This window comes from Sarcophilus harrisii, chromosome 3 (genome assembly GCF_902635505.1).
Source record: "Sarcophilus harrisii chromosome 3, mSarHar1.11, whole genome shotgun sequence".
NCBI classification, from domain to species: domain Eukaryota; kingdom Metazoa; phylum Chordata; class Mammalia; order Dasyuromorphia; family Dasyuridae; genus Sarcophilus; species Sarcophilus harrisii.
In genome coordinates this window covers 292281522-292309513 of record NC_045428.1, presented here as the reverse complement: position 1 = coordinate 292309513, position 27992 = coordinate 292281522, and the positions used below count along the sequence as shown (strand labels likewise).

General features: G+C 35.5%; 1 protein-coding gene across 6 annotated transcripts in view; it reads right to left on the bottom strand.

The window, feature by feature from the left end:
• The window catches only part of SLC35A5 (solute carrier family 35 member A5), a 49063-nt gene that overhangs the window by 20903 nt on the left and 168 nt on the right, over window positions 1-27992 (bottom strand). Inside the window, exons 1-3 of one of the 6 annotated variants that reach the window (XM_023498991.2) lie at window positions 27907-27986; window positions 7168-7329; window positions 2666-2764 (exon numbers count right to left, since the gene is read on the bottom strand). In XM_023498991.2, the coding sequence (XP_023354759.1) occupies window positions 2666-2764; window positions 7168-7329; window positions 27907-27934 (289 nt within the window). In that variant the 5' untranslated portion in view covers window positions 27935-27986. Of the gene's footprint in view, window positions 1-2665; window positions 2765-7167; window positions 7330-9460; window positions 10215-27896; window positions 27987-27992 lie in introns of those variants that run through there. The other 5 variants (XM_023498993.2, XM_023498990.2, XM_003763585.4 and 2 more) reach the window with 5 other exon arrangements.

The window sequence follows — 27992 nt, the reverse complement described above, 5'->3', positions numbered from 1 at the left end:
TAGAGGATAACATAATGACAAAGAAACACCAACAAATGGATGGCATGCAGATTTGTTTATGATAGCAATTCAGTACTAGGTGATTGCTACCAGAAATTATAGAAAGGTTCTCCTTAAGGAGTCCAGGTTTAGTGATAAATGTTGATTATATAAGGAAATAGTAGAAATTGTGTCTACACAATTGTATCACTACAAGCTTCAAAAATGTAGCACCTACTAAATATTCAAACTATCTGACTAGCTATTAATATCACACATGATAATTTTTTATTGACTGATAGATTACAATTTTCCAAAGTCCAATACCATTAACTTCAAAATAATCTGAAGAGTTCAAACTCTTATTGGTAAATGAACCACTATCATAGCCTGAATTGTTGTCCATATTCACCCAGAAATAAACTTGATCCAAAGAAACTTTTAGAATAACATTTTAGGGGCAGCTAGGTGGTGCAGTAGATAGAGCACCAGCCCTGTAGTCAGGAGGACCTAAATTCAAATCTGGCCTGAGACACTTAACACAGAGTTGCCATACCAATGTTATACTCTCCAAACTAAATAAATGAAAAGTTTTCAAAATATATAGGACTAGTAGAGAAAATAAAAATTATATGGGAATAGGATGAAATCCATATCATTCCTGTTGTCCTATCTGCTATCAAAGTTGTATCAAGGATGCTTTCAGTAAGCACACAAAAGGCAAACTTACATACTAATAATATTTTTATTAAACTACAAAAAGCAATTATTTTATCCAGCTCTGAAATGGTAGACTGAAGATTAAACATAAAAGAATAATCATTAGATATTGACTTGTCCCAGATCCAACAGAAAAAGATGAGAAAAAACCAAGCTGTTAAAAAGAATTGCTTACATTTATAGAGCTACTAACACAATGAGGTGGAACAATGGAAAAAAGTGTTGGCACTGGAGTCATGAGGACCTGAGTTCAAATGTCTATGGGACCTTGGGCATTTAATCCTTTTTGCCTCAGTTTTTTCATCTGTAAAATGACCTAGAAAAGAAAATGAAGAAGCACTCCAGTGTCTTTGTCAAGAAAACGCCAAAAAGAATCATGAAGTGTTTGATGTGACTAATCAACTACACAACAGCAGATAGCTATGAACTAGTCTTGAATTACTATAGCATTTTCATAATTCTCCCCGCTTTTAGTTTTGCCCTTTTCTAATCTAGCCTTCACAGAGCTACAAAACTGATATTCCTTTTTTTTTTTAGTTTTTCATTTTGAAAATATATGCATAGTTTTCAACATTCACCCTTGCAAAACCTTGTGTTCCAAAATTTTTTCCCTTCTTTCCCCCCACTACCTCTAGACAGCAAGTAATCCAATACAGGTTAAACACGTGCAATTCTTCTATACATATTTCCATATTTATCATACCGCACAAGAAAAATCAGATCAAAAAGGAAAGAAAAGAAAAAAGAAAAAAAGCAAGTAAACAACAAAGTGAAAATACTATGTTGTGATCCACATTCAATCCCCACAGTCCTCTCTCTGGATGCAAATGGCTCTTTGCATCTCAAGACTATTGGAACTGGCCTGAATCATCTCATTGTTGAAAAGAGCCAAGTCCTTCAGAGTTGATAACTGCATAATCTTCTTGTTGCTGTATACAATGTTCTTTTGGTTCTATTTACTTCACTTAACATCAGTTCATGTAAGTTTCTCCAGGCCTTTCTGAAATCATCTTGCTGATCGCAAAATTAATATTCCTAAAGCATGGTTCTGACCAGGTCAATTCCCTGCTAAAGAAACTTCATAATTAAAATAGCTTTAGGATAAAACACCTATTTCTACCATTTGATATTTAAAATTTCATAGAATCTGGCTGCAACCCTTCTTTTCCCCATCATCTCTTCTCTCTGAGTTATTCATTCTACATTCCATCTGAACAGGCCCCAGATTATATAGTTTCCTATATATGAACCTTTGTATAAGATGTTCCCCATGACTAGAATGTATGATGTTCTTCCTTCCTTACTTTGAATTCTTAGAATTCTAATTCCCTCAAAGTTTGTTTCAAGTTCTGTCTTCTACATAAGGCCTTCCCCAACATCTTCAATATTCAATATTATCTCTCTACCCTGAAAAAATTATTGTTCAATTTATTCATAGATATTTTATGTCTATATACTTGTTTCATAGCATAAAGCAAGTTTCTTGAGGGAAGAGACTTATTTTTTCATTTTTGTCTATCTACATTGTGGGTGTTTCATAAATGCTTGGTGAATTGAACTAAATGCTTCTTTAACAGAGCATGTGACCAATTTCCCCAGGACTCAGTGTTCCCACTTGTAGAATGAGCTTGAATAAGATGATTTGTAAGGTCCCTTTAAGCTCTAGAATGCTGATGTTGTTGTTCAGTCATTTAAGTCATATCTGATTATTTGTAACCCCATTTATGGTTTTCTTAATAAAGATTTTTGGAATGGTTTGCCATTTCCTTTTCCAGCTCATTTTACAGATAAGGAAACTGAAGCAAACAGGGCTAAGTGACTTGCCCAAGGTTACATACTTAGTGTCTGAGGCTGGATTTGAACTCGGGAAGATGAGTCTTCCTGACTCCAGGCTTGGCACTCTAATCACTGTGCCACCCATAATTTTAACTTGACACAGAGACTCTAAGGGATGGGTCTCTCTTACCTTTCTTTACAACCCAGAGTGCCATAGCCACACAAAAGGTCAACTTCACAAGTTCTGAACACATGTTGACAGTTGTAGGAAGATAATCATATTTATTCTCTAAAAGGAAATAGAGAGGAATTTATTTTGGCATTAACACAGTCATTAATTTGACAAATATTTTATGAAACATTTGTTATAAATATACCTCTAGTGAAACACTGTTTTAGAGATAATTTGTAAAACTGGAATATATTGGGGCATTCAGATATTTCCTCATAAAAACTATGTGAAGTAGAGAGATAAATATCCCTGTTTATAGACGAAAAAACTGAGACTCAATGATCCTATTATATGCCAAACACTATGTTAAGCACTGGGTAGACAATAAAATGTAAAAACATCATCTTTGTTTTTAGGGGCTCACATTCTAAGAGGGAAACAAGATGCAAAAAAATAGGCACACAAGATAAATACAGTATAAACAGAAGATGACAATACTGGGAGTGGGGAATAAGAAGAGAAAATATCTCCACCAAAATTAGGATTAAAGTTTTGTGTTGGCAAAAGTCAGGGAAGCTTAGAGGTAAAGGTGAAGAGGGTGAGCATTTCAGGCATGAGTGGACAGCCAGTGAAAAGACAGTCAGGAGATGGGGTATCCTATCCAAAGAACAATGTAGCTAAATTGTAGCATTTGTAGAGAGGAATTAATGTGTAAGAAGGAATTGGGTTATAAAAGGCCAAAGAGAGCATTTTGATTTGACACCAGAAGTAATATGGAACCACTGTTAAATGTGTTAAGAAAGGTTAGACCTATTCTTTAGGAAAATCAAGTAGTTTTGATAAAAGGAATAGGGAAAGGTGGAGACAGAAAGACCACCCAGAGGCTAATGTAATGATCTAGGTATGAGGAAATAAGGATTTAGACCAGAGTGATGTTATGTTAGTGAAGAGAAGGGAATCTATATAACAGATGTTATGAAGGTTAAAATGACAAAATTTGACAATTAATAGATATATATAAGGTAGGTGGGAGTAAGGAGTTGAGGATGGCACCAAGATTGAGAGTCTGTGTTTTGGGGATGCTGGTGGTGCCCTCAGCAGTAGGAGGGAAAGATTCTCAGGTCAGTCCCTGCCTAGACTGCACTACCTCCTCATCAACCTCTTCTTCACTTTGGGATGCCTGTAGCCTGAGATCTACTCTCCTGTTTGCTGTGTCCCTGAGCAGGACTGATGTTTTTCAGAGTTGCTCAGACATACCTGCTTGACAGCTTTGAGCCCCATCTGTAAAGGGCAGAAACTTTAGAGAAATATATTTAAGGCTCAGTATGAATGATTTAATCCTACAACAAGGTGTTAACTCAGTGAATTGATAAGACAATGGTTATCTAGTTTACTTAGTACTTTAGCATGGTGATGTAATAGTTCTACAGATGATGTATTTATAATAGAGTATATAAGAGCTAAGAGATCTGGGAGGAGGACAGACTGGAAGATAAAACCCTTGTGATGGCTGTCCTGCCTCTTTCACTTCTCCACTGAGAGGAGAGAGATTCCATCTTTCATCAGTCTCTGGTGGCTCTCCTGCCTCCTGCATTCCTTCACCGAGACCAAGACCCATTCCGGAGGGCCTCCAGAAAGCTAGCCAGGCCCCAGGCTAAGGAGACAATAAAGACTTTGGACTTTATCCCTGACTATTCTCGTGGTTATTATTCTGCTGAAACCAAGGCTGATCCAAAGGCGCTCCAGAAAGCCAACCAGAACATTACACCCATCTCTCTGCTTTCCAGCTTTCTTATAGATTGTCATGCCCCATTATAATATGAGCTCTTTGTAGTAAAAACTATCATCTTTTCTTGCATTTGTTTTCTCTAAAATTTAGCAGAGTACCTGGTATATAGTAAGAACTTAATAGATACTTTATCTTAAAAACAAAATAAATAGGGAAATTCCGGAGAGGAGATAGTTTGAGGGGAAAGTCATCTATTATAATTACTATACCACAATACTACTATATTCTAACCAAAAGTCCAGAGAAGTAAGGATATCATAAAGCTTGCACCAGTAGAGCTCTACATAGGAACACATTTGAAAGAATTTTGTAATCACTAATTCATTACTTTCACATGGTTATTTCTTCATCTTCAAATATCATTCATCTAAATTTATTCCTTTTTTGTGTTCTATTTTGGTTTTTTTGTCAGTCTTTTGAAAATTGGTCTCAGTCATGTATACTTTTAATCAATTTAAAATGTCTTCTTCATTAATCATAAGTATCTTAGTAGTAGAAATTATGTTTTATAATATATATATGTACATACATATATATGTGCATACAGATATGCTTACATACATTGGGTTGTGTGTGTGCATATGTGTCAATATTCTTTGTTTTTCCTATGAACTATGAATCCATTTAATCATATCATCATCTAACAACTTTCTCCATCTTAACTACTATAAATATACCATAATAAACTTTGTTACATGACTTTATGGTCAAAGTACGGTATACTAAAGCTAGTATAATTTTACAATGTGATGCTGATGCTGTCAACATAGGTAGTTCTTAATGTGGATACTTCCTCACCAATGAAGATCTAAATCATGTTTTGAAGATGTCCTAGGGAATGTGAGCCACAGAAATTTAATGATTTCTTTGGTTTACACAGCTGGTTAATTTCAGAAGTAGAATTTGAAGTCTGGTTTTCCTTACTCTAAACCCAACAGAAATGCCAAACTGTTTCCAGCTTAGGAAACTGATCAAAAAAAAAAGAAATGGGATTAATTTTTCATGATTTTTTCTTAATAAGTCCATATTATATTCCAGTTATTACTTTAAATGATTACAAACTTGTGACTCAGATGATCTATTTTTAAAAATTCTGCTGAGGATTGATAAAATATTTATCTGCAGAGTCTAGAATCCCACTTTTCCCCTTATTCAGTAACTAGAATATCACTCGCTTGTCTTCAGCCTTCAGCAAACATCCCATTCTTCATTATGTCATAAAGATTATTGATAAGTAACTCCATAATTACACCTGTAAGCTCACTGATATCCTGTAAAATAATGTATTTGAGGCTAGAGAGTCTCACTAAAGTGACTACAGGATGTCTTACTAGTCTTTCTCCTCTCTGGACTTTTAAGTCCCTCTTAATGATATTTTTCTTCTACCCTTTCTAGTTTAAAGGATTTTCCTTGATGGGAAGATAGAAGCATTAGAATTAAGTTTAGTTTTCTCTTTCTCTGTCAAATGTTTAAAAAAAACTGTCTCCCCTAAGCAATGATCCTATCTTTTTCTTGCTTCGCATGCTGTAAGCTGGAGAAAACAGATGGCAAATGGAAATTTTAGAAAAAAATACCAATCAATATCTATAAAATAAAAGTCTCTATTTAAAGACAGGAAATTCCCCCATGCATATGCCCATCAAGTTGGACAACTACTTCAGGAATATGAATGATATGGTAAGCACCAAGTATTACTATGAGTAGAAACAGAGCTTATCTGATAGGGCACCTAGGAGCTCATGATTGAAAAAAATAGACTTTTGGACAAGGTAGCACCATGACAAGAGGAGATTGAATAAATTCTGCTAGGAATATAATAGAGTAACATTATGTTGAATGAAATTAAAAGACATGATTTTAAAGAATCCTGAGTAGTATGAAATGATATAGAATGAATAGAGAAAGACTAAAAGAACAATTTATACAAAGGAAACAATATTGTAAAAAACAATTTTGAAAGGCTTAAGGACTCTGATCAATTCCATAGCCAATCATGTCATCCTAAAATCTATGATGAAGCAAATTATTCATCTCTTGGCAGAGTTGACAAGCAGAATGTGTAGAAAGAAGTCTACATTTCTAGTTCAGCATCACTTTGTGGAATTGATTTGCTTAACTATGTTTTGTTACAGGGCTATTCTCCTTATTTTTTTTTCAGTTTTTAATTAGGAAGGGGTTGAAGAAAGGATTTGCAATAGTCATTTCTGCCCCACACCCTCACTCAATCTCAAGAAGCTTTTTTTTTTTTTTAAATGTAAAGAAACAGAAAGTAGTTTAGAAGGAAGAACAAATAGATTGGTTTTGAAAATGTGTAAAATTTGTTATATACTTAAAAATAATCAAGAAGTATATGAAATGGAGATTCCTGGTTTCATAAAGAATCCTCCTTCTGTGTTATGTTGTGTCATGAAAAATTTTTTGTGTTTAAAATTCAGAATTAATTTTTTAAAAAATTCATGTTAGCAACATAGACCACACTAATTGATTATTTTCTCATATTTGTCTATTAACCCAAGCATCCAGGAACCCTACAAGATAAAACATGTTACTTAATAAGGCAAAAAAATTGAATATGAATATACTTATTGCCTATATTCAGCAATTTCACTTTACAGTGGATGATTTTAGTCTAGAAACTAAGGACAAATATGACTCACGCTGAAATTGAGTCATGGGCAGCAATAGGAACAGAATATTGGTTTCTAGAATTACAATGAAAATATTAATATACCTTCATTGGCTGAGAGTTTCATCAACAGAATACGACTTGAACTTAAAGCCACAAATGTGACCCCCAGAAGACTTGTGGAAGCCACTGATGCAATCCGTGGTCCAAGCCAACTGCAGCACTTGCCTTCCATTCTGATGTCTGACTTGCCTGGCTGTTTGTAACCTTCAACAAAGCAAAACATCAGTGTTAGAAAATGGAAAAGCAAGTTCTCTGGCAGAACTAATGGCACTTTTCTGAGGCTCATTACACATCACTACCCTGACACCTTCAATTTGAAATTACCTGTATAAGACACATCATCTAACACTTATGTTCCTTTGAATGGGTTGTGTCCCATGCCTGGAATGCTTTTCCTCTACACCTCCACTCCTGGAGCCTTTGATTTCCTTCAAACTTACAGCAAGTGCCCCTAAAGGGGACATGTTGAACCCTGACTCTGAATCCTAGGCTAACCTATGAAAATATCTAACATAAGCATTTTCTAAAATCTCTCTCTTTCTCTCTCTCTCTCTTGCCAAGGACTTGGACTTGTTTTGTAAATGGGAAAAAATAAAGTCTAAGATTTTATATATATATATATATATATATATATATATATATGTATATATATATATATATATATATATATATGTATATATATGTATATACATATATATACATACACACACACATACACGTGTGTGTGTGTGTGTGTGTGTGTGTGTGTGGTCTATCCCAAGACCTGAACCTTAGAGATTCTTCTTGCAAAATGCTTTTGGCCACTATTAAATTTGTTAAAGGTTTCAAGCCTGATATCTCGGATGATCCCCTTTTCAAAGCTAGTCTAGGAACTTATCAAGTTCTACATAAAACTGCCTGACCTCAGGCAGGATCAGGATGGTCTCCCAATTAAGTATTTTAATTGGGTGCTTTGTTGTTCCTATTTGTCTTGTCATTTTGTCCTAGTCCATATCTCTGTGTCTGCAGAATGTCTGTTATTTTGACTGTTACTCTGTGACTTTGAAAGATTTAAAATGTAGTCAGCCAGAAAAGAGCTTCCAAGGGCTGCAGTTAGAGATAACACTCTATAGGTTTTTCCTGACTAACTTAAGTTATTATTTATCTATGCACAGGAAGACTTCCATTATTTTTGCTTTTGCATCTCTCAGTGTCTAGAACATAAATGCTTCTTCAATTGAAACAAAAATGGAAACTTATTAAGTAATCAACACCACTGAAGTTCAATTGAGATAATATTTCAATTTTAAATTCTTTCAGGAAATGATACAACTTCAAAGAAATTAATAATCAATCTGAAAAGTCAATAGTCCACATTCACTTCAAAATGAATCATCCAATGGAGGTTTTATATATAGCTAAATAACAAATTTAAAAACCTATAAGAAGACCTACTACTTTAAATCTATAGTTAGCATCTCTGATAATATACTGCAGCATAATAGAGAGACAGCTGACCTGGAAGCCAGAAAGTCCTGGGTTCAAGTTATACCTCTAATACATTCTGTGTGACCCTGGGCAAATAACTTAACCTTTCAGGGTTGTAGGCAACAAAGAAGGTATTTTGCATTGATAAAAGAATTTCCTTCTCTGAGAGGACCTAAATCAATGAAACAATAGGTTGAGTCCTGATTCTCTATCTCTCTCTTTTCATGGTGAATGCTATGAAGACAAATAAAACAATTCACTTATTTTAGTCAATGGTCAGTCAATTTCAAATTGTTAGAACAACACTGGAAGTTAAAGACAAACTATCCTAAACATTGAGCAACAATGAAAAAGGACAAGAAAAACTGAAAGTTGATGATATATATCCAGTGTAAGGAAAGGAAAACTTTCATTGGTTGTTGATAGTTATAGAACTCAAGAAATCTGGGAGAAGCTGGAGGGAAAAAGAAACCAAAGAAACAAGTAAAAATGTATAATATACAGAGCAAAGAAAGAGGGGTGGATAGAAGTAGTAAGACTGATGATAAGCAGCAAATATTGACACTGAAGAAAAGTAAATAATGAAAAAGAAACAGAAAAAATAAATAGGACAGCTTAATAATAAAAGGCATAAAACTCCATATATCTCAGTAGTCCCTATTGTGGCATGTATTATAATAAAGACACTAACTTTGTTCCTGAATTTTTGACTCTGGTAACAATTATTCAAAATAAAAGCTAAATCCCGTCTGATTCCCTCTTTCCTTCTCTCCCTCACCCATTTTATTCTCTTCCTTTCTCTTCTCTCTTTTTTCTGCCTCTTTTTCTAAATCTATTTCACCTGGGAGGAGATACAATAGTCACTCACAGTTGCACCAGAGTGTTGGTACGGTACTCTGTTCCATTTTTCCAACTTGGACTGTTTTTTCCTTCTTGGGCAACCTCTGTTCCCTAGCTCTTCCTACTGATTCCAAACTTAATGTGCATATCTGTTCAACTTAACCCTATTACAACTCAGAACTCAAACTCAAAGGATCCATCAGCCTCAGTCTTCTCAAGGAGCAGGGATTATAGGTGTATGTTACTATGTCCAGTCCAGTATCTTCCAATAGCTACATAAGATATCACTTTTTCTGGTCCTGCTATGCTGAAAGTAAACCAATATAATTAAGCACTCTGTGGAGGCATTTAGTCTCATAAAGTCTCATAAAGCAAACACTTCAATAAATATTAAGTTCATTATGTACACATCAGTAATAAGATCTCAACTGAGACCTTATTTCAAAATGAAAAGAATACCTTGATGGCAGGTAGTAGTATCACAGTTAAGATTTTCCTAAAGTTATAACTAGTGTTGAATAAATGGGGTTTTGCAGTCATGAAAGTTTTGGGGTGGCATGGAATACTTCTTCCCTGAGGTGATCACTACCTTAGTGCTTTTCAGTTCTCTACCAGCTCACTCCATCACCCCCAGGATCCTACTGACATAGTGCTCCTCTTCTCTCCCAAGCCCAACTTCTTCCCAAATTGCTCGAGGAGAAGGGATAGACTGTCCTTTTTCTCAAAGCAACTCGATATGGGATTAAATTATCTTTTTTTTTTTAAACTTTCATGTATGTGTGTGTATTATTTTCCCCAGTTATATGTAAAAGTTTTTTTCATTTGTTTTTAAAATTTTGAGTTCCAGATTTTCTCCCTCTTTTCCTTCCCACCCTCCATTAAGAAGGCATATGTGAAGTTATGCAAAACATTTCCATAAAAGTCATGTTGCAAAAGAAAACATAGATCTTACTACCCCAAAAAAACCCTTAAGAAAAATGTTTTTTTTTTTTTAAAGTATACTTCAATCTATATTCAGACACAATCAGTTTTTTTTCTGGGTATAGATAACATTTTTCATCCTAAGTCCTTCAGAGTAGTGTTGGATCATTATATTGATGAGAATAGCAAAGTCATTCACACCTAATTATCCCACAACATTATTATTACTTCATACAGTGTACATTTCATTTTGCATGAAAGACTTTTCAAATTTTTTGGAGAGCATCTTGCTCATCATTTCTCATAGAACAATAGGATCCCATCATTATCACATATTACAATTTATTCAACTCTCAATTTCCAATTTTTTGGCCTGAGAAAAGAGATGCTATAAATATTTGTATACATATAGATCCTTTTCCTTTTTTAAAAATCTCTTTGGGGATATTTCCTCTTCTCCTCACAACCTATCCCCAATATTGTCACCTCTTTGAGATCACTTTCTACTTATACCACATTTATCTTGTGTACCTATTTTTATTTTTTGCATCTTGTACATATAGATCCTTTTCTAAAAATCCCTTTTGGGATTCATGCCTAGTTGATATTGTTTGGTGAAAGGACATACATGATTTTATAGCCCTTTAGGCATAGTTCATAATCATTGATCATTTAACAATTGGGGAATTGCTACTGACCACCCCTCCCCCAATATGGCCTTCCTTCTATCATCCTTACCCCTTTTTATATTCCCTTTCTCTTCTACTTTCCTGTAAGGTAAGATAGATCTCTATACTCATCCTGAGTGTGTATGTTATTTTCTCTTTGAACTAATTCTGATGAGAGTAAGGTTCACTCAATCTCTGCTCCCTCTCTTCCCCTTCACTGTAAAGCTTTTTATTTCCTCTTTTATAGTAGTAATTTATGAACATTATATCCCTGCCTTTATCTTTCTCCCTTATACTCCTCTTTCACCCCTTAATTTCTTTTAGATATCATTTGTTCACACAGCTGTGCCCTCTGTCTATATATACTCATTCCAACTGCCATAATGACAAAGTTCTTATGTTACAAATATCATCCTCCCATGTACAATTGTAAATAGATAAACTTTATTAAGTCCCTTTATGATTTCTCTTTCCTGATTACCTCCTTATGCTTTTCCTGAATTCTATAATTGAAAACCCAATCTTCTATTCAGCTCTGGTCTTTTCATCACAAATGATTGAAAAACCTCTATTCCATTGAGTATCCATCTTTCCCCCAGAAGGATTATACTCAGTTTTGATGGGTAGATGATTCTTGGTTGTAATCCTATTATATTGCTCTCCAGAATATCATATTCCAAACCCTCTGATCTTTTAATGTAAAAGCTGCTAAATCTTTTTTGCTGGGAGTAGGACTATGCTGGCATGTCCTGCACAGGGATTATGCTGGATCTTTCCTACAGAACTTCCAAGTTGTCTTCAGCTGGAAAATTGTTTCATTCCAACTCCTGGTGGGTTCTGATGCTCTAAAATTTGCTTAAAGTCATTATTTAAATGAATTTGGAAGGATTTAGAGGAGAGCTCAGAGGAGTTCCTGACTCTCCCATCAAAGATTCTGTCTCCCAGATTATCTTTTGAAAAATCATCCCTTACTTTTTGCACCAGGTGAAAAAATTTCTAATCACACTTTAGCTTGATTAGACAGACAGTATAGCCGAATAGTCTGATGCTATTCATTATAGTATAATAAAAAGTTAATTCAAAATAAAATAGAGGACCCAACACATATAGTAGAATGCATAAAAAGTCAACACAAGATTAGATACAAAGCTTACTATAGTTAAATGTACAGGGGCACTTTTGTCACAGCTCAAATGAAAACTGAAAAGGTAAAAGATTTTTATCATCAAATGAAGAGTTCTATGTATTTTTCTATGTATTAATAGAATAATAAAAATGATTAGTAAAATACCATCAAGTACACCTGATTCAATTATTCGATTTTAAAAAGATTCCATTTTGCCCCTCCCTTTTTTAACAAATAATTCATTTCTGATTATAAGGTATTTTCTGAATAGTTTTACAATCAATATTAATTAAATTGGTCTGATCAGATGATATTCACCATCTTTTTCTTAACTGTGTTTCTCCTACATTTCTATCAAACAATTTTTCTATGGAGTTTTGAAGTTTGCAGTGTATGCTTTATATAGATGACCCATATTTGAGGTTCATAACAAGCTTGGGAGGCAGGGATGAAGATATTAAAATCTGAGGAATAGAGACATTGAGGTACTTGCCCTTGGTCACATAGTAAGGATCACAAGAAAGAATTTGCTGGCTGATTGTCCTGATCCCAAAAGCATTCAATTCATTGTACAGTGCTGTACTACATATATACTATTACATAATTTGCCATTATCACATTTGCTAGTGCTATAAATTCTCTTAAAATAAAAACTTCAATGATTTGAAAATTTAAAAAATTTAAAGCTATTAAAGGAGGCATACACTTACTTACTGTTTCCAGAGACAAGGTGTTTCAGTTTCAGGACATAGTTTATCTCAGGTTAATCTATTTATAGGAGGTTAGAGTTCAGCTTTGGAACAGACTTTAGTGCTTCGTAATATTTTTTTAATCAATGTTCTTGTTGACAATTTTGCCACATTGATTTAACCATGGACACAGATTTTATTCAAAATATTAAATATTATTACAGAAGAGATATCATTATCTTTGATAAAGTTGACTCATTATAGAACAGAAATGATTTTTATATCTCATTACCTTGAAAACTATGTTTTAAGTTCTATTAAAAGTCAAAGATGAAGGAATGATGAGATAGAATTTCTGGACTCTACTGTATTGATTGCCTGTAGGAGTCCATAATAGCAAAGTCACATGCCATACTGTACCATACCCTCATCCCAGAGGAGATTCAGAGACTATAGATCTAAAGCAACAAACTCGCAAAAACAATGAAAAGATTAGTTTTACTGAGGACCTTGTTACTACTCTCTGAAAAAAAGTTCCTGATTCAGAGAATAACTGGAATTAGTTATTCTGGTTTTTGATATCATGTAGGGTCCCTCAGATACTTTCCTAAGACTCTTGGATCAGGGCAAGTTATTTCTGGACTTTCTCTAGGATTCCTCTTGACCTGGATCTGCTTGACCCTCAAGACTTCCTGACTTCTATCTTCCATATTATGGATGATATGAAGGTGTTTCTTCAGGAAATCAATTCTGACACTCCCCTTAGACCCAATGTTGCTAACTGGGACATTTTTTGGCTTCAAATATAAAGGCCATACTAGATTATATTGGCTGAGCTGACAGTAGGTAAGGACAAAAGAGGCCTGTGGCAACTCCCACCAAATTCCCTCTTCAACTTGGTGATGGTGATGTTTCATTTTATTATGGATTTGCTCTGTGTTAAGTAGTATAGGCACTCTGGCTAAGCTATATCATTTCCTACCCTACTTTGTATGTCCCACCACCTTTGAGGCTGCTAGCATTAATTGAAGAAAATTCCTGAATTTTTCAACTCCATTTTTTTTCTCACATATCAAATCTAATCGAGGTTTCCAAAAGTCAAAGAATGGAAGGAAGAACAATATTCCATCTCCCATTTGTGTGCCTTTAATATTCACTCCTATGTCTTTAATCAATTAGCATTTATTACATGCAGGGCATTGTATTAGTAGCTAAAGATAGAGAAAAAGCAAAACCAACAACAGTTCCCACCTTTAAGAAGGTTACATTCTAAGCTTACATGTCTAATTATAGACAATGCATATAAATTAAAATATACAAAATAAATAAGGAGTAGATGAAAGGTAACCTCACAATGTATGGCACTAACAGAAGACTAGCAAAGGCCTCCTGAAGGAGGAAGCATTTGAGGTGAATCTTAAAGGAAGCTAAGGAATTCAAAAATCAAAGAATGGAAGGGAGAACATTCAAGGCATTGAATATCATGGGCAAAGTTAAGGAATAGGAAATGGTCTATCACGGACAAGGGACATTAAGTGGACCATTATGGCTGCAATATTGTATTCATAGAAAATTGCAGGATATAAAAAGAAGTACAAGTTGTAAAATGAAATTTAAATGTCAAAGATTTCTATATTTGATCCTGTGAGTAATAGAGAGTCAATGGAATTTATTTAGTGCTTTAAGAAAATCACTTTGGCATCTATGTAGGGATAAATTTGAATATTAAAAGATTTGAAACATGAAGAGCAATTAGGAAGCTAATGCAGTGATTCATACATGAGGTGATGAAGGCATGAACCAGGATGGTGGCTGTGCAAGAGGAATGCCTATAAAAAGATTATGGAAGAAGGAAGGAAAATCTGGTAACTGATTAGCTATGTGAAATAATTGAGAGAGAAGAGTTGAGGGGGCAAATCTGGCAGTCTAGCCAATATAGAGAAGTTTTGAAAAAAAGAGAATTTGGAGGTAAAGATAACGAATTCTGTTTTGAACCCATTGAGTTTGAAAAACCTATGGGTTGTCATTGAAATATCCAAAGGCAATTAATAATGCTGGACTGATGCTGAAGAAAGAGATTAGGGCTAAATAAACAAGGAATCAAGCAATGATGGTAACTAATTTCATGGAAGTAACCAGCTAAGAATGAAGAGAAAAGTGAAATGAGCAAATCTCTTAATCTTTCTGCTTTTCAGATCATTATACTGTAATATCTTTCCCATAGACTTGTTATAAGGCTCAAATGATAAAGCATATAAAGCACATATAAAGCACTCATTTACATGTACCTTAAAATCCTTTAGGTGCCCCATCTAAATGAGACCTTTCAAAATCTCCCTATCTGCTGATATCCTTCTCCTAGAAAAATAATTTTGTACTTATTTTATATACATTTATATATGTTCTATATTATCTACACTGACAGAATGAAATTTCTCTAAAGGTACCTGCTGCTTCATTTTTATCGTTGTATTCCCACAGGGCCTTTGTTAAGCACTTTGTTAGCACTTAATAAAATGATAATATCACTTCAACCCCAAATTATACACTTTAAATACCTATCCACCACAACTAATTGTGTAAGACACATTTTTTAGGATATCCTTGAGAAGAAGGAGAAGGTATGAGCAGTCATCAGCACCTTGTAGATCAATGAATTTTTGTTCACTGGTCCATTTCTTATAATAAGACAGGGTTATTAAACCAATATTTATTGAAATATAAAAGGTAAAAAATTTATCCAAAGTCATATAGCTAGTTAGTAGAGGAGCAAGGACTGGAATCCAGATTTCTTGCTTCATTCTGGCATGCTTTCCATTATATCTAGCTAGGTATCAAAAACTTATCATAGTATCATAATAAAGTGTCTAAGCATTGAATATAGGGGAAATTTTCTGCCGTTTCCTGAAGCCAATCCTATTATTGAATCCAAGGGAATCTAAAAATTTATTTAGGTTTTCACTTTTTGTCATTATCAGTATTACTTCCATCTGTATTTTGCTAGTTGGTTTGTCCCTTAAGTGGATTTACTAACCTATTTTCATAAACAAGTGAGAAGATGCTTTCAGCTTGTCTCTTGAAGGAGAAGGTAGAGGTTACTGGCAAGAGTTAACTAATCAAAGACCCTGCATGTGAACCATCTTCTACTTCTACAATACTTTATTCATTTATATTACAACATTTATTCATAATGATGATGCTGAAAAAGTTAAACAATCTTCACTTTATTACATGCTGCTTAAGTTCTTGAGAAAATGGCTGAGTTGACTGTTCTAAAGAGACTGAAGACTACTGATGAACTTTGATTACATTTATTATTTTAAAAACTTTTTATTCATATAGGATATAGTTAAGAATTTGTCGTATTTTTGTTGACACATCTGTTTATATTCATTAAGAACATTTAAATTTTTAATAATAAAATTTATAGGCACATCATTAATCTTTGATAATTCTGAAGTTATACTTGCAAAGATCTAGCTTTTTATCTGTAAAGTTTTACTTCCCTCATTTGTTAAAAATTAAAGATGAACCTTCTTGATGAATAAAGTACATTAATCAGTTTCAGTGATTAATCTAATATTTGCTTGTCTCTTATTCTCTGTTCTTTAACAGAAATGGTAGTTTCTACCTTAAGGAGAAAATTTATTTTACTTATTTTCTAGGCCTTAAAGAAAACATTGTTTATAAGTCCTAAGGCCAGAGAAAATATAGAAAAATTTATTACCTAAGTGTGAATCCCTCAAGCCTCCAATTTTCCAGATTATGGGAACAGAAATTAAGACTAAAATAAATCCTAAGGTAATTTAGTTCAACTCTCTAATTTTACAGATGAGTAAACAATCTCAGAGGGGAAGATGGGTAAAATGTGGCAGATTCAGAATTTTAACCCAGATTCTCTAATTCCAAGTCAAATAACTCTTTTCACTTCAGCACATTTTACTCCCTCCAACAGCTGACATAATTTGTGGCCTTCTGCATTAAGGAAGTCAAACCCAAAACTGGGGGTGGTGTAGGATCATAAAGGTCAAATTTCTTCATCCCTGTGATAGTTAATCATAACATTTTTTCTCCTCAGTACAACCACACCTACCTTCATTCATCACATTTCCACACTAAGTTACTCCCCTGTTTTGAACTGGATTTCATCCCTTGAGAGCAGTTTGTAACAACATAGCATACACAATTTAAGAACTCAGCCTCCCTATTCCATTGTTATATATCCACTCTCAGACCCCAGCTCATCTCAAGACAGTGACAGACCCCTCCAAGAATAGGCTCTGCATTTGAGATTGAGACCTTCCCCCTTTTTACTCTGGATGTATTAACATGGATTGTGTGCACAGATGCATGGATAAATCCATGGATGCATGGAAGAATAGGGATGAGTAGGTTGCAACATAAAAATCCTGGTTCACAAAATCAACTTCCAAGTATTGTTTCTTCTACTACATTTACTTCACCTGTCCCTTCTCTTTACTCTAAATGCCATATTAAGTCAGGATCTCATCTTCACCTGGAGCATTCAATAGCCTAACTAGCTTCCCAGATTCATCTCTCCCCTCTCTCTAATCTATTCTCAATCATTTTTTTTCCTTGGTGTTTTATCAAGTGTCTATTTTTGTTTTTTAATCATTAAGTACTCCAAAGTTGCTTTATTAAGTATCTACTATGTACTAGAGATGGGTGGCTTGGTCCTAGGTAGATAGTGGGTATTGACTGGAATAGCCTGTTGGAATCTTTACAAAGTGTTAAGTCATTAGAGTTGATACAGACAATAATTATCTAATTTATCATGGTTCAGTATGATTGATCTGATCCGGACTGGAATAGCCTAAATTACTTTCCTAAATTCCATTCAAAATAACGGTCGATAGGATAAAATATTTGGGAATCTATCTGCCGAGGGAGGATCAGGAACTATACGATCAAAAGTACAAAACACTTTCCACAAAAATAAAGTCAAATCTAAGCAATTAGAAAAATATCAAGTGCTGTTGGATAGGTCAAGCGAATATAATAAAGATGACAATACTACCGTATCTATTTATTTAGTGCTATACCAATCAAACTCCCAAGAAACTGACTGAAAAAAAAAACCAACAACAAAATTCATCTGGAAGAACAAAAGGTTAAGAATTTCAAGGGAATTAATGAAAAGAAAAGCAAATGAAGGTGGCCTTGCTGTACCATATCTAAAACTGTATTATAAAGCAGTAGTCATCAAAACCATTTGGAACTGGCTAAGAAATAAAACAATTGATCAGTGGAATAGGTTAAGTTCACAAAACAAAATAGTCAATGACTATAGCAATCTAGTATTTGACAAACCCAAAGACCCCAGCTTTTGGGATATGAATTCACTATTTAACAAAAACTTCTGGGAAAATTGTTAACTAGTATGGCAGAAACTAGGCATTGACCCACACCTAACACCATGATATACCATGATATACCATGATAAGGTCAAAATGGATTTATGATCTAGACATAAAGAATGATATTTATAAACAAATTAGAAAAACATAGGATAGTTTATCTCTCAGATCTGTGGAGGAGGAAGGAATTTGTGACCAAAGAAGAACTAGAGATCATTACTGATCACAAAATAGATAATTTTGATTATATTAAGTTAAAAAGGTTTTGTACAAATAAAACTAATGCAAACAAAATTAGAAGGAAAATAATAAACTAGGAAAACATTTTTACATTCAAAGGTTCTGATAAAGGCCTCATTTCTAAAATATATAGAGAACTGACTCAAATTTATAATAGTTCAAGCCATTCTCCAATTGATAATGGTCAAAGGACATGAACAAATAATTTTCAGATGAAGAAATTATAACAATTTGTAGTCATATGAAAGGGTGTTCCAAATCATTATTGATCAAAGAAACACAAATTAAGACAACTCTGAGATACCACTACACATCTGTCAGATTGGCTAAGATGACAGGAAAAGATAATGACAAATGTTGGAGGGGATGTGGGAAAACCGGGACACTGATACATTGTTGGTGGACCTGTGAATGGATCCAACCATTCTGGAGAGCAATTTGGAATTATGCTCAAAGAGTTATCAAACTGTGCATACCCTTTGATTCAGCAGTATTACTATTGGACTTGTATCCCAAAGAGATCTTAAAGGAGGAAAAGAGACACACATGAGCAAAAATGTTTGTGGCAGCCCTTTTTGTAGTGGCAAGAAACTGGAAACTGAATAGATGCCCATCAATTGGAGAATGGCTGAATAAATTATGGTATATGAATATTATGGAATATTATTGTTCTGTAAGAAACAACCAATAGGATGATTTCAGAAAGGCCTGGAGAGACTTACACAAACTGATGCTAAGTGAAATGAGCAGAACCAGGAGATCATTATACAGGGCAAGAATAAGATTATTCAGTGATCAATTCTGATGGATGTGGCTCTCTTCAACAATGAGATGATTCAAATTAGTTCCAATTGTTCAGTGATGAAGACAACCATATACACCCAGAGAGAGGACTGTGAGAACTGAATATAGACCACAACATAGCATTCACACTTTTTTTTGTTATTGTTTGCTTGCATTTGGTTTTCTTTCTCAGGTTTTTTTTCTTGATCTGATTTTTTTGTGCAGCTAGATAACTGTATAAATATGTATACATATATTGGATTTAACATATTTTAATATTTAACATGTATTGGACTATCTGCCATCTAGGGAATGGGATGGGAGGAAGGAAGGGAAAATTTGGAACAAGAGGTTTTGCAAGGGTCAATGTTGAAAAATTACCCATGCTAATGTTTTGTAAATAAAAAGTTTTAATTAAAAAAAAATAAATAAATACATTGAGACAACTGGCTGAAACCCCAATATGTTTCTGGAGTCCAAATTCCTCCCCAACATTTATTTTATGGATGTAGGGGGGAGTGATAGGGTACAACTTCTAGGGGAGATGTAGCAGCAATCCTAAGGCTACCTGCCCTTAACCCAAAGGCCACCTGGCCTTGGGAATGTTGTAGTTCCACAAATAAGGCTGGCTGCCAGATAACAATCTGTTTGGTCAGTAATAACAAAGTTTCTGAAATAATAATAAGGTGCATCCCCAAACACTCTTCAACTCCACCTCTAGGATTACTCTTCAATTCTACCTCTAAGCCATAAAATTAGCATATCAGTGACATGAAGCACCTTACCTCTCTTTTTCCTATAAATTTACCTTCTTGCTTCTGGTTCTTTGCCTGGAACTTAATCTATTCAATTGATGTTGCAATTACAATAAACTCTGCCCCTTGATATAGAGATGAATTTAAGCCTGCAAATTCTTTCAAGATAACTTGCAACACCAGTCTGTGACCCCAACCTTTTGAGGTCTCTTTCTGAACCTCAACATTTGGTGGCCCATACAGGGAGAGTCTGGCCTCCCCTGGCTTCATTTCCTCCTTGTCAAGGTAAGCCTCCAATCTTTTTTTTCTCCCTCAACCAGATAGCTGGGACACCTAAAGCAACTAGGAAAAAGCTTGTCTGGGTCCTCTTGAAGTAGGTTGTAGTCTCTTTAAGAAACTGATTTGTGATCCTTTCTAATTGATTTGTGATTCAGATTACTCCCAGCCCCTCCTGGCTGATGCATTATCAATTCAAGAAGCTAGGACCTTTGATTCACAAATCCTGGTCAAAAGCATCCCTTTGAATTCCAATAGGAGATCACTTAGGCTCTCACAGCCCCCATAGGATCTGAGCCAACTTGGAACTCCACCCACAGGCCCCTTTAGCTAAATCTCCCATTATAAAAAGAACCAAACTAAAATCCTCTCTTTGCAGATGTTCTAAACATACCAACACTACGTTTGGCACACCTAGGGTCTCTGCCCACTGGAATACTGACCTCTTTTATCAATCTAGGTTTTTGGGTCTGTAAATTCCTTTACAGGGGATCTTGTGCTGCCACTAGACCTCATTTAACTCCCTGACCACCAGAAACCCTAATTTCATTTGGGTACCCCAAATCTAAACCTCATCAGTCTTGGGATGCCCAGACTTGTAAATTCTTGCAATTTTTGGCAAAGTTTCTAGGCAACCTTTGCCACCTTTCCACCTTCTCTGGAACACCAGAGGAGATGAAGTGCTATGGGATGGTGTTTGATAAAGAGATTTTATAGTTTTTGGCATAGATGGGACAATCCTCTTTCATATCATTTTTGTCTGTGTCTGTGTCTCTGCGCAGAATCTCTGTGTCATGTTTGTTATATGAGCTAGATTCTGTTAGCTGGAAAGATTTAAATGTAACCAGCACCAAAAAAAAAATTTCTATGCAGCAATTAGAACCCGGGGAAGATTTCTTAACATCTTTGACTCCCACATTAAAAGGGGGAAAAGGCTGACTTTTTCCTGTGGACCTCAGCTCTAGCTAAGTTGGAGGCTACATAAAGAAAGTTAGCTAATTAAAATTAAAATAACTTCTTAGCAGATTTTCAGGGTTTTGAGAGCAATGATTAAAAAGTCTGGCAATTAGTCATTTTAAGAGTGGAAGAAAAAATTCCTCAAACAATGGTGATAATTCCAGGAATTTACCCCATTCTGAAAGAAAAGAAAAAACAAACAAGGTAAATAGCAACTTTTTGCTAATCCTTCCTTGACTTGTCTGGGATCTCCTTCTGCTCCTCTGGGAAAGCATCCCAGTAGGTAATAAGGGATTCTATCCACAACCTTGATTGATTAGCATGCTCCACTCCCCAGAGACCTGAGTACATTTTAGTTATGGGGATTGCTAACAAGATAGATACAGTCTAAATTCCTCTGTTTGCTAACTCCTCTCATCTCAGATAAGATTAAGAAAAGAGAATGCTAAAGAACTGTGGGGAAACTCAAATTCCTCCCTGCCTGTGGAAAAAGGGGAAGCAGCAACAGCCATGGAGACCCCATATAACCTTGCCCAAATACCTCCTCAGCCCATTTTGGGGGAGTGGGGATGGAATGGGAGTAAGGTTCCATGGTTAGCATTCCTGAAATTACCATCAAAGGGATCTTGGCACCTGGCACCCCAGCCTTCAGCAGATCCTATCCAGCAACTTCCTGGGAAGAATCCAGATCCCCTGGCACCATCCAGCATGGCAGTGTGAGGTGAGAAAGCTAGTCAGCCTCTGCATTTTGTAAACCCACCACTCTCTGTTTCAGTTGTGGATATGTATTAGCTATGTAATTTAAAGCAAATTATTTTATCTCTGACCAGTTTTTTGATTTGTAAAGAGAAATAGTAATGATTATTGTGAAGATCACATGGTTGCAAAAGTACTTAGCATAAAACAAATGCTATATGAAACTGTTATATTGTATGTAATGGCTTCATGTTTGATAACTTTACATAGGTTTTTAGATGTGGCCAATATACAATATCAATGTTGAGATAAATGATATTTTGTGTGTGTGTGTAAAGTAATTTGGAAGCAATTCAAATAAATTAAGACCTCCCCAGGACTAGGAGGTTAGTGCATAGAGCATCTCTTTCTCTTTCATCCCCCTTCCCTCCTTTCCTGACTGCAGCAGGGATACGTGGAGGCAGAGGTGAGAAGGAAAGAAAGAAAATACACTCAATTTAGGGAAATTTGTTATTTGAGATATATTAATAAAAATAATTTTAAAGGCGCTCTAATCAAAGCCTACTACAAAGAACCTGCTTTTGGGTTATCTAGAGTCAGATTTCTGAGGGCCCTGCCAGTAAAAACTGGCATCTTAATCCTTTCCTGGCTCACAAAAGAGAAATAGTTTGTGAGAATTGGAAAATAACCAAATGACAATTCAGTTTGTTTGGAACATTTAGTCAGAATTTAGGGAATCTCATGTACTAAAATTAAATCAATTTTAAAATCTGTTCTATCTCAATTTTAAGAATTATCTTGTTTTCTCCCTAAAACAAAACAAAAACAAAAAAAAAACCAAAACAAAACAAAAAAGGAAATTTATTTAAGGGAATAGAAATCCTCCCTGAGAGTTTCCAAAGCAGCAACTGCTTGGGAGCAGAATAAACTTGACAATTAAAAGAAAGTAGAAAGTTTATTTAGCTTTGCTAATCCTGTTCTATAATGCTGTGTAATAATGCTGTGTAAATATAATCTAGGAAATTAGGTATTGTCATTAGAGTTGTCATCATGTTAAACCTAAAATTAATAATTACTGTGTGTAAAATAAGAGGCATGAGGTGAAAGCCTTATCAGTTCTCCAAGTATCTGAGGATGTGCATCACCTTTTTCTCTCTTTGAAGAATGAGGAGAGGTATCCAACAGCACAGCCTATGAAAACACTAAGAATAGTTGGGATGGGCAACAGCAAGCTCAGCCCCTTCTTTGGGGTCTCTTCCAACTTTCTTTACTTTGTAAGCTTGCCAGTTTTCTTGAAACCATCAGGGTAAACTAGATCATCAGCCCTGAGAAATGAGCCTGTTTAGAATATATACTTTATAAACAAGGAATATGTTTACTAAGAATCAATAAGTTAAACAAAATCTCCTAAGTCCTGATAAGCTTTTAAAAATAATGTTATCTAGCCTTAAGCTGTGATTAGTAGAATTTGCTATTAGAGATAAAATCTCTTGGAAGTATAACTGATATTCTTTTTGAGTTTTGAATTTGAATGCCTGATCATCAAGTCAGTAAGCCACCAGAGAAATGTCATAAGTTACTCAAAGGGTTATCTTCCTGAACTGTGGTAATTGGACATCTTAAGTGGTTAAGAGCTAGGAAGAAAACCTTTGCTTCTGCTCAAAGTCAGATCCTTCTGATTCAGTTTCCCAGTTCTGTTTCTTTGTTTCAAACCTGATTATTTCTGAATCTGGCTATGAGGTGGAATTGTTACTACATGATTGGTTGTCAAACAGAGCTAAGGATGCTTTTATCCTGTCATGTATGTGCTCTCAGGGTTGAAGCTCTGAAGGATCAGTTTTGACACTATTATTATCAGGTTAACCGCCTCCCCTTCCCACCCCATCCCATTCTGAAGCCCATCTGGAAGAGGAATACCTATTTAGGGGAGAACTCTCAGATAGATTTTACATATAAGCCCCCTTGCAGGGGCTTCAAATTGCTTTTGGGTTTTGTTGACACCTTACTAAGTGCGTAAAAGCCTTCCTTTGCAAGACCAAAAAGGTTCAGAGTTTTTGCTAAAGGAGATCATACCTTATTTTGTCCTGCTCAGATCTTTACAGAGTAAAGCTCTGTGATTGAGGCATTTTAAGATTAAGGATCATCTCCACCCTGCCTGTCATCCTCTCTACTCAGTGCTTAATGCCTTTTAAACATTATGGTGCTTGCACCATATGCCACCTGAGTACTCCTTTCAGGGTATATAATGACATTATTCTACCCATTGCCTCTACTTCTTTGAGGAGACAAAAATAAGGATTTGGAGGAAATGTTCTTTGATATTTATCCTGAATATCACCTGATACCAGATTCTGACACTCAGCACTCCCTGGATACTATTGCCACCATCTTCAAGTCATGTACCTTCCTTCCTCAGCCTGGACCCTATTAGGCAGGGCCAGCTCAACTCCCCTTATCAACCTGAAGCAGTTCCAGAAGATGTGACCTTTGTGCCTTTGTCCCAAATGAATTTGGGATTCAAACTGCTGAGAGGGGAATGTTCCGATGCAGTTTTTAGGGAAGATGTAGCAGCAAGCCTAAGGCTACCTGGCCTTGGAGTGCTGTAGCTGCCAGATAACAATCTGTTGGTTAGTAATAATGTTTCTGAGATAATAATGAGGTGCATACCAAACCACTCTTTAACTCCACCTCTATGACTACTCTTCAATTCTACTTCTAAGTCATAAAATGAGCATATCAGTGACATGAAGCACCTTACCTCTCTTTTTCCTATAAATTTACCTTTTTGCTTCTGGTTCTTTGTTAAATTCTTTTGGAACTTAGCACACTTCAATTGATGTTATAGTTACAATAAACTTTGACTTGAGTCCGAGGTGGATTCAAGCCTACAAATTCTTTTGAGACACTTCACAACACTGGTTTGCGACCTCAACCATTTGGAGTCTTCTTCTGAACCTTAATGGGGGAATACCAAAACCCCAATACATTTTTGGCATTAATGCTTATGTACCCCTGTACCCTATCACTAGCACCTGACAGAATGATTTACCTAGCTGTCAGCTGACCATGTCACTCACTCCCCTATTCAATAAGTTCCAGTGTCTCTCTATTGAGTGTAGGATCAAATATGTAATTTTTTTTTTGTTTTAAGTTTTATGTCATACAAAATTACAAGCAAGATAGTACTCATATATAGATAAAGAAGCAAGTGCAAGACATTGATATCAGTTTGATATCAATGATATCAAACTGAGGCTTTATAGGATAGGTATCAGTATAACCTCTAAGAACATAGGGGTTTAAAAACTATGGTTCAATTCAATTCACAATTCAAAGAATTATAAAGTACTTGTTATGCATGAGGAGATAGAAACTGAGATATCAGTGCAAGCCTTTTAAGTAAAAGAATAACTTCCCTTCTGTGATCCTGCCACCTGGGCAACCCTCCCTTTCTGCCTTAGCAGAAAAAGTAGTTTAAAGGGTAGCTAGGTGGAGCAGTGGATAGAGTACCAGCCCTGAAGTCAGGAAGACCTGAATTCAAATCTGGTCTCAGAAATCAAGTCATTCTCCAATTGATAAATGGTCAAAGGATATGAACAGACAATTTTTGGATGATGAAATTGAAACTATTTCTACTCATATGAAAGAGTGTTCCAAATCACTATTGATCAGAGAAATGCAAATTAAGACAACTCTAAGGTACCACTACACACCTGTCAGATTGGCTAAGATGACAAGAAAAGATAATGACGAATGTTGGTGGGGATGTGGGAAAACTGGGATACTGATACATTGTTGGTGGAATTGTGAATGCATCCAGCCATTCTGGAGAACAGTTTGGAACTAAACTCAAAAAGTTATCAAACTATGCACACCCTTTGATCCAGCAGTGTTACTGCTGGGCTTATATCCCAAAGAGATTTTAAAGAAGGGAAAGGGACCTGTATGTGCCAAAATTTTTGTGGCAGCCCTTTTTGTAGTGGCTAGAAGCTGGAAACTGAGTGGATGCCCATCAACTGGAGAATGGTTGGGTAAATTGTGATATATGAATGTTATGGAATATTATTGTTCTGTAAGAAATGACCAGCAGGATGAATACAGAAAGGCCTGGAGAGACTTACATGAAATGATGCTAAGTGAAATGAGCAGAACCAGGAGATCATTATATACTTCAACAACAATATTATATGATGACCAGTTCTGATGGACCTGGCCATCCTCAGCAACGAGATCAACCAAATCATTTCCAGTGGAGCAGTAATGAACTGAACTAGCTACGCCCAGAGAAAGAACTCTGGGAGATGACTAAAAACCATTACATTGAATTCCCAATCCCTATATTTTTGCCCACCTGCATTTTTGATTTCCTTCACAAGCTAATTGTACAATATTTCAGAGTTTGATTCTTTTTTATACAGCAAAATAATGTTTTGGTCATGTATACTTATTGTGTATCTAATTTATATTTTAATGTATTTAACATCTACTGCTCATCCTGCCATCTAGGGAGGGTGGGGGTAAGAGGTGAAAAATTGGAACAAGAGGTTTGGCAATTGTTAACGCTGTAAAGTTACCCATGCATATAACCTGTAAATAAAAGGCTATTAAATTAAAAAAAAAAAAAAAAAAAAAGAAATGACCAGCAGGATGAATACAGAGAAGCTTGGAGAGACTTACATGAAATGATGCTGAGTGAAATGAGCAGAACCAGGAGATCATCATGCACTTAAACAACAATACTATAAGAGAATCATTTCTGATGGAAGTGGCTCTCTTCAGCAATGAGAGGATCCAAATCAGTTCCAATTGATCAATGATGAACAGAACCAGCTACACCCAGCAAAAAGAACACTGGGAAAAAAGTGTAGACCACAACATAGCATTTGCACTCTTTCTGTTATTGTTTGCTTGCATTTTTGTTTTTCTTCCCAGGTCATTTTTACCTTCTTTCTAAATCTGATTTTTCTTGTACAACAAGATAACTATATAAATATACAGACATATATTGCATTTAACATATACTTTAATATTTTTAACATGTATTGATCTACTTGCCATCTAGGGGAAGGGGTGGAGGGAAGGAGGGGAAAAGTTGGAACAGAAGTTTTTCCAAGGGTCAATGTTGAAAAATTGCCCATGCATTTGTTTTGTAAATAAAAAGCTATAATAATTTTTTTTTTTAAATCTGGTCTCAGACACTTAACACTTCCTAACTATATGTAACCCTGACAAGTCACTTAACCCCAAATGCCTCAGAAAAAAAAAAAAAGAAAGAAAAGAAAGAAAGAAAAGTAGTCTGAATTTTTTAAATGGCATTAGGAAAGGAAATGATTTTTGTTCTCTGCCATCAAAGAGAACCACCACCATAAGAAGGAGAAACCCCTAAGTTTGTCTATATTTGTCTTCCTTTCCTTCTCCTGATGTCTCCTCTTAAATAAAAACACGGGCGAATTGATTTTTCGATAAATCGTTAGGATGGCAAAGAGACAAACCCCAGACAGAGAATGGAGGGAGCACAAAAATCAGATTCTTAAAAACAAACGATCACGTTTCCTGCCAGATGTCTCCACAAAAGAATGCAATAGATACCTCAGCCCGAGGCCAAAATGAAGGGGAGAGAAAGGAAAAGGGGGCCGCGAGGTTAACAGAGAATTCGCTAAAAATAAGTAAACAAAAATTATTTTTAAAAAAGGACAGAAAAAAAATTACATATTTTTTCTTCTTAGGGGACTCAGCCCCAGAAAGAGGCCGAAGGGCCTGAGCATCCTCCTCAGGTTACCTGGCCCCACCTACACAGCAATTGCCAGAGCAGCACCACGCAAGGCCGCAGTACACTTCCACCAACCCCAAATGACAGCTCCCCAGCGGGCGGGCACATTCTAAGGGCCAACAAGCCCCGCCCCTAACCACGTGACAAGAACGTTCCCTTTCGTCTCGTTCCTCAACCCGGAGGAAAAAAACCTCCACAAACAAACCTCTTCTTACACATGCGCAATGGCTCAGAATGTCTCATTGCCTCCGTGGGCGCCTCTGCCTACGCATGCGCTGCTTTCAGTGAGCGGGGCGCTGTT